The sequence below is a fragment of the Xyrauchen texanus genome, chromosome 5 (genome assembly GCF_025860055.1).
Source record: "Xyrauchen texanus isolate HMW12.3.18 chromosome 5, RBS_HiC_50CHRs, whole genome shotgun sequence".
In the NCBI taxonomy this organism is placed as follows: Eukaryota; Metazoa; Chordata; class Actinopteri; order Cypriniformes; family Catostomidae; genus Xyrauchen; species Xyrauchen texanus.
The window spans coordinates 2,492,317-2,502,101 of record NC_068280.1 but is presented as its reverse complement, the minus strand read 5'-3'; the positions used below and the strand labels follow the sequence as shown (position 1 = coordinate 2,502,101).

The 9,785-nt window shown below is 41.7% G+C and overlaps 1 protein-coding gene across 4 annotated transcripts in view; it reads left to right on the top strand.

Moving 5' to 3' along the window:
* The first annotated feature begins 249 nt into the window (after positions 1-249).
* The window catches only part of LOC127644327 (protrudin-like), a 9,600-nt gene continuing 64 nt past the window's right edge, over positions 250-9,785 (top strand). Inside the window, exons 1-14 of one of the 4 annotated variants that reach the window (XM_052127460.1) lie at positions 250-423; positions 1,431-1,661; positions 1,929-1,999; positions 2,073-2,259; positions 2,350-2,445; positions 3,672-3,784; positions 3,930-4,051; positions 4,675-4,746; positions 4,847-4,867; positions 5,047-5,067; positions 8,552-8,693; positions 8,775-8,821; positions 8,911-8,992; positions 9,071-9,785. The exon at positions 9,071-9,785 is cut by the window's right edge and continues 64 nt beyond it. In XM_052127460.1, coding sequence (XP_051983420.1) covers positions 1,432-1,661; positions 1,929-1,999; positions 2,073-2,259; positions 2,350-2,445; positions 3,672-3,784; positions 3,930-4,051; positions 4,675-4,746; positions 4,847-4,867; positions 5,047-5,067; positions 8,552-8,693; positions 8,775-8,821; positions 8,911-8,992; positions 9,071-9,138 — 1,272 coding nt within the window. In that variant the 5' untranslated portion in view covers positions 250-423; position 1,431 and the 3' untranslated portion in view covers positions 9,139-9,785. Of the gene's footprint in view, positions 424-1,430; positions 1,662-1,928; positions 2,000-2,072; positions 2,260-2,349; positions 2,446-3,671; positions 3,785-3,929; positions 4,052-4,674; positions 4,747-4,846; positions 4,868-5,046; positions 5,068-5,704; positions 5,762-8,551; positions 8,694-8,774; positions 8,822-8,910; positions 8,993-9,070 lie in introns of all 4 variants that reach the window. The other 3 variants (XM_052127459.1, XM_052127461.1, XM_052127462.1) reach the window with 3 other exon arrangements.

The following is a 9,785-nucleotide window of genomic DNA, read 5'->3' as shown; positions in this document are numbered from 1 at the left end:
TGAAATGCAAATGCATAATTTAGAGCTGCTAAAGAGAATGAGTAATAATAACAATAACAAATGATCGAAAAAATGAAACAAGACAAAAATGTTCCGAAGGTAGCACAAGTATTAATTAACGTAATAAAAAAATGAGCCACTCTGAATCAAGATTAAAGAGCCGAACAATAAAAACATCGATTCGATGTGATCGGCGCTCTACTTTTGTACCTGACGCTCAATCATCGGGTTATGACGTCAACACGTCAGTCAGTCAATAGCGGAAGTGAAGGTCGATTATAACGGATCGGTGCGATAATATCGCATTTTAATAACTTATAAAAGATTAATTTGATATTCAACGGCCTTTATTTACATCAAAGACAGACGGATACGATTAAATGACTTGGTAGCGGGTATAAAACGCTGTTTTAAAGATTAAAGGTTTGTTGAAATCTGTGTTCCTCTGTTGATGTTTATATGACAGTATGCTCTATGTTTATGTAATAACATTTAATAACGTCTTCATTAAGAAATTAATATAGTCTTGTTTTATACATAAGCATCAGATGTGTCTTAATATCTATAAGATTTACATCTATTGAAATTCCTTCCAGTTGCTGCTCATGTGTGTGTGTTTGTTTATTTTTAATGTTTGTTCTGATCTTAAATGCATCAAATGCATTTTTGTGGTTGCTTTACTGGTATCCTGGATGAATTCTGAATTTGAGATTTAACCATTGTGTGACCTTCGGGATATTTTAGTCTTTTTCATTTTTGTTTTTTCGATAATTTTGTCTATAATACACTGTGTACACAGAATAGTTACACTCGGGACTTTCAGGACAAAAATGTCCCCATTGAAACCCATTAAAACAGCAATATTTGATCCCAGTGCCATTAAAGCATAAAATCATGAATTCTAGGATATTATTCTTTCATTCCAGAGCCCTGACTTCAAAATTTACATTTGTAATATTTTCCACCAGATGGCGCCATTTGTCTAATGTTTTGCCTATGGAGCAAATACAAGCTTTTCCCCTATTCACTGTTTCCTGTATTATAGAGACCTGCAGGACAACTGAATACATGATGCAGATAAAATTGTGTGTTTGTGTTGGTATGGATTTGTGTGTGTGTGTAAAAAAGCAACAGTGGCATTATATAAACAAACTGTAATTTAAAGGGTTAAAATCCTGAAAAGTAATGAATATTTGGTAGTTATGATCAGGACTGATGTTGCTTAAAAAAATTAAATTGAAAGTGGAAAATAATAGTGATATATAAAATTATTATGGCAGTTTTATTTTGTCGTGGACATTTTTGTCCTCTATGGATCCCTGAGTAAAATGTATTTATGGCAGATAGACTCTCAAGCAGCATAATATTCACATGTGTGTTGAGATAAACACAGTCCTGATCGTTTCCTGTAATGTTCTGTGATCTCTCAGCATGCAGAGTACAGCTTCTTCTCCTCATGAGACCCCACAGGCGAGCGGAGATCGGGCTGAACTGACCCAGCTGCCTACAAAGGATCCCTCGTCAGTGAACATCACCTCTGAGCTGGTCAGCCCCAAAGCGCTGAACTTTGACCTGTTGAACATGGTGATCTCCTTCAAGCGATTGGCGATCTACCTGGAGCCCGTCTCAGACACGGTGGAGGTGCTACGCTATCTGCTCGGGTAATAATCACACTACATAAAGAGTTGTTAAAGTGATCGTTCATCCAAAAATGAAATTCTGTCATGTTGTTCCAAACCCACATGACTTTCTTACTGACTTGAAACACAAAATGTGATGTTAGAATATTCAGGCTGCTTAAAACTCTCTTTTGTTAGTGATTATATGATGCGACTCATGAGAAGTCTATTGATGATCTCAGTCAGTTACTAAACACATCTCTGGAGGATACACGTGTACAGCTCTCACACGTGTGTGTCTGTTTTTAGATGGAAGATGCCGCTGTGTTCTCTGTTGAGTTGTGTCCTGCTCAACATCCTTTTCCTCACGCTGAGCGAAGGTGAGAGACCAATCACAATCACATATCCCAGAGAGTCATGTGATAAAGAACACAATTATCACTATGTTTTCAGGCATGTGGTTCTCTCTGCTCCTGCTGGGGCTCTTGAGTCCGGCTGTGCTGGGTTACCTTGGCGACCATTGCCAGGGTGTCGCCAGCGAGATGACAGTACAGAAGAAGAAGCACTATGCAGTCCAGCGGCGAGACCTGCAGACGATACACATGAGCAAACAGGAAGCCCTTCTGGAGGTCAAGGGCATGTGAGTGGACACAACTGGAAAGTTTGAATGACGACGTCACCACTGAGACTGAGATAACCGTGTGTGTGTGTGTGTGTGTGTGTGTTACAGGCTGAAATGCATAGATGACCTCTTGACCCAAGCGTGTTTGTATGCAGAGTCTGTGTATAAGGTTTTATACTGGGAGAGTCACGCAGTGTCTTCCATGTGAGTATCACATACACACACGTCACTCTATGCTAATGTTTAAAGTGTTTCTCAGCGACCATTGCTGCTACAACTTTGTGACCTATATCTCTATTATATATCTGAGACGTGCAAAATTAAATAAACCCTTATTTATGCACTTTTCAGATTTAGCCACACTAAGGGGTCGTTCACATAGATCCTTGACCGTTGCGCTTTATCTTGCTGTTTGTTTGTTTTGTTTTTTAGTTTTTGCGCGCTCTAGGTCCTCGTGGTGGCATAGTGACTCGCCTCAATCTGGGTGGTGGAGGACGAATCTCAGTTGCCTCTGCGCCTGAGACCGTCAATCCGTGCATCTTATCATGTGACTTGATGAGCTTGTTACCGTGGAGACGTAGCGCGTGTGGAGGCTTCACACTATTCTCCGCGGCATCCACGCTTAACTCACCACACGCCCCACCGAGAGCGAGAACCACATTATAGCGACCACGAGGAGGTTACCCCATGTGACTCTACCCTACCTAGCAACCGGGCCAATTTGGTTGCTTAGGAGACATGGCTGGAGTCACTCAGCACGCCCTGGATTCAAACTCGCGACTCCAGGTGTGATAGTCAGTGTCAATACTCGCTGCGCTACACAGGCTCGTGTTTGTTTCTTTAATACAAAGATATATATTACTGATTACTGAACCTGCAGAGTTGCGTTCACAATGCATGCCAGCCCTGTGCAAATGAAGCTAACTAAACTCACAGCACCTCCTGAGATGATCAGAGATAAGTTGCAGCATTCTCATAGACGACATGTTTTCAGACGCATGAAACGGAGAAAGAGTGAAAACTCTTTACATGCGCGTTCCACAAGACGCCAGACCTGTTCCGGCTCGTGCTGCACACCTCTGAACAAACAGCGAATCAGACACAAGCAACAATTGAATTGCGAGGATTGGTCCACTGATGTGTGCGTGTGTGTGCGTGCGTGCGTGCTTGTCTGTGTGCTTTTGTGTGTGTGTCTCTGTGTGTGTGTGTGTGTGTGTGTGTGTGTGAGTGTGTGTGTGTGACTGGGTGTGTGTGTGTGCGCGTGCGCGTGTGCGTGTGCGTGTGTGTGTGTGTGTGTGCTTGTGTGTGTGTGTGCGTGCGTGCGTGCGTGTGTCTATGTGTAGGTTTTACAGTTCTCTCCTGACTGCAGTGTGTGTGTGTGTGTGTGTGTGTGTGTGTGTGTGTGTGTGTGTGTGTGTGTGTGTCTGTAGGTTTTACGGTTCTCTCCTGATTGCAGTGTGTTTACTGTACACGGCTCCTGTGGGTTTGAGTCTGTCTGTGCTCAACAGCGCCCTCTTCCTGTGGAACAAAGACTTCTGCAGAGGTCTGCACACACACACACACACACACACACACATGCATACAAACATCATTTTTATAAATCGACAGATTAAATTTTGCTGTTTTGATTGTACAGTTTCAGTTAGCCTGACATTATCACCTGATTTCTCTTCTATCTCATTTTATAGTTCTTTTGGAGTTAAAGGAGTTTGTTCACCCGAGTCGAGTCCAGCCTGCAGAGGAAACTGAACTGAGTGACCAGGATCAGGGGAACCTGCAGGACCGCACCCCCACCCCGACCAGTGTGGAGGTGAGAGAATCTCTGAGAATTCTTGATCATTCTGTCTTCTTAAAATTTCAAGCAAACAAATGGACTGTGTGTAAAGAGGCATGAGACAGGGTTCAGCCAGACATCAATTTGTAGGCTTTTTTGGTGTGTTTTTTTATTTTAAATACGAATTTTCAAATTACAAGTAAAATAAGACAATTTGTAAAAATACATTTTGTGCTTGAATATTAAATACAGACAGTCATACCTCAAAAGTGAATTTTGACGCCGTTGCTACTTTGCTAAATAAGGACTACAAAATTTGTCCATTTTGTCAAGCATCTAGCTTACATGCTGATGGAAGTTGTAGTTCTTAGTTAGCATTATGATAGCAACAGGCATTTAAAAAAACACGGTAGCTCTAAAATGCACATTTTAGGTTTGACTGTGTGTAATTTATGTTCTAGAACAAAACGTGAAAGTCTCTTTAAGTAATTTTCACCACAGTTCATGTTTAACCTAGAAACCTAAAACTACCATTATAAAAACACAGAGCAAATTACTGAGGGAACCAGTGGCTCAAAAATGCTAATTGTCTTCCATATATTTGGACTACAATCTGAACATCTCTATAATTTACTGTATGAGTTGTACTTCCTGTTTAGGATCTGTCGCCTGGCAACATTGAAGAGGCAGAAGAGGCGGAGCCTGACGACGAGTTTAAAGACGCCATAGAGGTCAGGAAAAATTATTGAGTCCGTCTACCTGTTGCTCTGTCTCTGTTTTCTCTGCATTGCTCTGACATGTTCTCCTACTTCTGCTGTTCGCTTACTCAAGGAGACTCAGCTGGTGATGCGGGTAAGTAGCACCCTCTAGTGGAATGGAGACTTATAGCGTTAACATACAGAGTATACTGAAGTGTGTATGAGTGTGGACATTAGTCTCATTGACCACTGTTGATCAGAAATAGTTTTAATTGTGTAGTATGCATATACATTTCTGACATCTGACCTCTGACCTTTACTCTGCTCTTGAAGGAACCTCATCTGGTTTTAGTGGTGAGTGATGGTGTAACCAGGAGCATATAATATAAGAGTTACTGTTCTCCTATTCGAAATGAGTGAAGAAATGTCTTGGCCTGAACAGTTTGTGTTTGTGTGTGTGTGTGCATGTGTGCTTTTATGCATTAGTGCAATGGAATGCATGTGCACAGGCTTATGTATTGAAGATGTGAAAATGTGTGTTTGATCACTGGATTGTCTGTCTTTGAATCTCAAGAGGGAACGTCAAGAAATGCCGTAAGAACGTGTTGGGTCATATTTCTCCCCAAAAGAAATAGGAAAACATGATATAATAAATGTAAACGTAAAAATGGCAAAATAAGCAACTATAGGGTGATACAAGACCCCTTCGTGTCAGGGTTAATTTTGTGATAATGAGCCGTTGACTAGATTATATAATTTACATTAATTGTATATGCCAATTTAAAAGTACTTAATGCAAAATATAGTTTGATATTGTTTTTGGGGTGAAATACGATCAGGACATGTTCTTGACAGGTTTCATGATATTCACCTGTATGTCGTGTTCGCAAGGTTTACATTCAAACAATAAATAGATGAAGACATGCTAATAACAATGTCTTATGTTGGGTATGACTGTTGTAAAACTGTCTGGCCTGTGTTTTGGATGTAGGTGTGGCCTATAGCCTATTTGCTACCAAAGATTCAGTGGAGACGGAGAGTCCGTAAGGTGCTCACTTAAACTGTCAATCATGATCTCTGGGTGTTCTAACCACGCCCCCTCGTGCCTTTCCTCATTTCGGTGATTTCTATTAACAGTGATGTCGCTGAAAATGGTTTCTTGGTAACGGTTCCTTCAGTTTTTTCTTTTTAGAGGCTGAGATTTATCTTCAAACTCTTTGTGAAAATGGTTCGGGAATATCCACTTACATATGTTTGAGCACTAAAACCTGAATTTAGAGGGCTTATAGTCTGATTATGGTGTTAAGTGCTAGATAGCACATAAATCTGAGAACCCAACAGTCATCAAATGACAGCAGGAAATGATTCAAGCTCAGCACAACAATGGTGGAAGTCACAGGTGTCCTACAGGATTCTTCAGTAAATGAGGCCCTCTACATACACAGTGCACAGAGAAAACCTTCACACACCTTCACAATCATGTGCGGCCTTCTTTACAGCCAAATGAGAGATAAAGTCAAATGGGATTGAATTGTATATATGGGTTCATAGCAAACACAATTATTAATATTTGCTGAAAGGTGCCCAAATAAAGATAACTCCATATATGCACTGCCTGGCCAAATAAAAAAGTCACATACTCTAATATTTCATTGGACCGACTTTAGCTTTGATTACGGCATGCATTCATCGTGGCATTGTTTCGACAACCTTATGCAACATCACAACGTTTATTTCCGTCCAGAGTTGCATTAATGTTTGGCCGAGATCTTGTGTTGATGACGGGAGAGTCGATCCACCCTGTAAAGTCTTCTCCAGAACATCCCAAAGACTTTCAATGGGGTTAAGGTCAGGACACTAGTGAAAATGGTTCCTCATGTTCCCTGAACCACTCTCCAGGGAGGAAACAATCCATTGATGGGATATCCTGGTCATTCAGGTAGTCAGCTGACATCATTGTATTGGCGTATAACGTTGCTGAGAGTCGACCTGCCCGATTGAAGCAACCCCAGATCATCACACTGTCTCCAGACGGCTTGTACAGTGGCACTATGCATGATGGGTGCTTCATGTGCTTCCCTTCTTACCCTGATGCGCCCATCGCTTTGGAATAGGGTAAATCTGGACTCATCAGACCTCATGACCGTTTCCCATCACTCCACAGTCCAATCTTTATGCTCTTAGCAAACTGAAGTTGTTTTTTCCGATTAGCATCACTAACAAGTGCGTTTCTTGTGGCCACAGATGTTTAGTCCCAATCCTGTAAGTTCTCGTCACATTGTGCGAGTGGAAATACTCTTAGTTGACATATTAAACAGCCGTGAGTTCCTGTCGTGACCTCACCAAGCATTTTAATGATCTGATGGTCCTTCCAGGTTTTAATAAAGCGTTGGACAGTTCTTAACCCGATTCCAGTGATTTCAGCATCTCATTAGTTGCTTTCTTTGCTTGATGCAGGTCAATCATTTGCCCCTTCTGTAACACGGTAGCATCTTTCCCACGATCACGGGATTCGTCTAACGACATGATTGTTTAAGAAATGAGAAGTTACACACTGCATCAGCGTTACAAGAACTGTTGCCATCTGAAACATATTAATCACTGCAATAATGATCCAATCAAAAACTCTTAAAGATCTGCTTATTTATTTCCAAACAGCGACTTATTTAGTTTTTGTTTTGGCCAGACAGTGCATTAAACAATATAATACCCTTATTAGGTACACCTGTACATCTACTTATTCATGTGATTATCTAATCAGCCAATCGTGTAACCGCAGTGTATAAAGTCATGCAGATACGGGTCAGGAGCCTCAGTTAATCTTCACATCAACCATCAGAATGGGGGAGAAATGTGTGATCTCAGTGATTTGGAGCATGGCATGATTGTTGGTGTCAGACGGGCTGCTTTGAGTATTTCTGGGATTTTCACACTCAACAGTCTCTAGAATTTACTCTGAATGGTGCCAAAAACTAAAAACATCCAGTGAGCGACAGTTCTGTGGACGGAAACACCTTGTTGATCTCGAGTCAACAGAGAATGAACAGAAAGGTTAACTCAGATAACCGCTCTGTACCTGTGCCCACTGCAGCCTCAGTTTCCTGTTCCTGTGGTATCCGTAGGGGTCTTCTGCTGTTGTAGCCCATCCGCCTCAATGTTGGACATGTTGTGTGTTCAGAAATGCTTTTCTGCATAGCACTGTTGTAGCGTGTGTTGCTTTGGGTTACTGTCGCCTTCTTGTCAGCTTGGACCAGCCTGGCCACTCTCCTCTGACCGCTGTCATTAACAAGCACACACAACTGCCGCTCGATGGATGTTTTTACTTTTTGGCACCATTCGGAGTAAACTCTAGATACTCAAACCAGCCCGTCTGACACCAACAATCATGCCATGCTCCAAATCACTGAGATCAAATTTTTTTCCCCATTCCGATGGTTGATGTGAACCTTAACTGAAGCTCCGGACCCGTATCTGCATGATGTCATGCACTGCTGCCACACGATTGGCTGATTAGATAATCACATGAATAAGTAGATGTACAGGTGTACCTAATAATGTCATGTCGTTTTCTTGGTTTATGCCATTTGACAACCTGAACCAACCTTGCCATGTCATATCAATAAAACATCATTCACCCATACCCAGAAGGCTGTGTGCCGGTTTTTCATGTGATGGTAAAGTGAAAGATCTTTTGGTGTTGAGCTGAACATTGAGAGGTCATGGGTTTAGCTCTTGTCACCTCTGACCTCTGACCTCTTATTGTCACAATGAGTCTGATTGTTGACACCTCTCTCTCTCTCTCTCTCTCTGTTTGTTTCTGTGCGTTTATCTCTGGAAGGATGATGACGAAGTGTCTGCTGGTGTTCCCGAGTTTGACACCGTCTCTGATAACGGACTGTTGAGTCGAAACGAGCCCATCCGCAGTAAAGTGTCCAAACTCACCGAGAAACTACGCAAGCGGGTTCCTTCCAACTCCACCGGTCTTTATTCTGTTTGCCTTCTTCATATCCCTCTATTTATACTTCTATTGATAACCACAGTTTCTCTTTCTCCCCCCACAGGAAACTGTTTCCAGTGCAATTCAGCATTTTCTGTTTTAAAGAAAAGGGTACGGCTTCCGATCTTTAGTCCACATGTTCTTCTCCAATCCAGTCATGTATGATGTTATTTCATTGATGATTGTTTCATTTCATCCAGAGAAACTGCAGTAACTGTGGCGTCAGTTTCTGTTCCCGCTGTTGCTCTTATAAAGTGTTCCGGTCCACTATGGGAGCCACAGGTAGGAAAACCGTTTGTTTGGTAGGACAATAACGTTTGAGCGCAAGTTTACACCTGTCATCTTTCTCTCTGATTTCAGCACCTGAGGCCCAGAGAGAGACTGTGTTTGTGTGTGCTACGTGTAATATATTTCTCAGCAGCAAGTAGGACCTCATCCCAAAATTGTCCTGTACCATTACAACTCTGTTAAAGCACCTCAGAAGCACCTCTTGGTGGGCCGCAAGAGGGTCTTGCTTAATGACCCTAAACAGGCCTCCCTGTTGTTACTTTTCTTTTGGAGATGTCCAACATATAACGCTTACCAAATCTGGACTTTATCCGTTTGACCTGTTACTGCCATCATGTCATTAACCCTTATTATGACATCACTTCCTAGATTCAGAGCCCTTGATGAGATATCAGGTTAATATCAAGGGGCGCCGCTGGTCATTCAATGCACCGGATGGCAAACCCAGTGGATCTAAGCATTATAAATGGCTCCTGCTAGCGGCTTGCTTAAACCCATGATTGTTTCAAAGTTTATTATATTGTCGCTTTTATTTATTGGTGAAATTATGTCTGAAAATGGTTAACCTGATGCGTCACTATGCTGCCGTAACGATGAGTTTTCCTTCTCACATCATGTGTGTCAGTGTTAATTGAATTAATGAGGTACAGCTCATGTTTGTGTCATTCTTGGATTTGTTGATCTCTTTGTCTATAAGCCGAAGCTGAATGTAAAATCACCGGTTATAGAGCTGTGTATGTATATTGTAACTCATGCTACTGTACTCTACTATGCATTTGTAATTTGT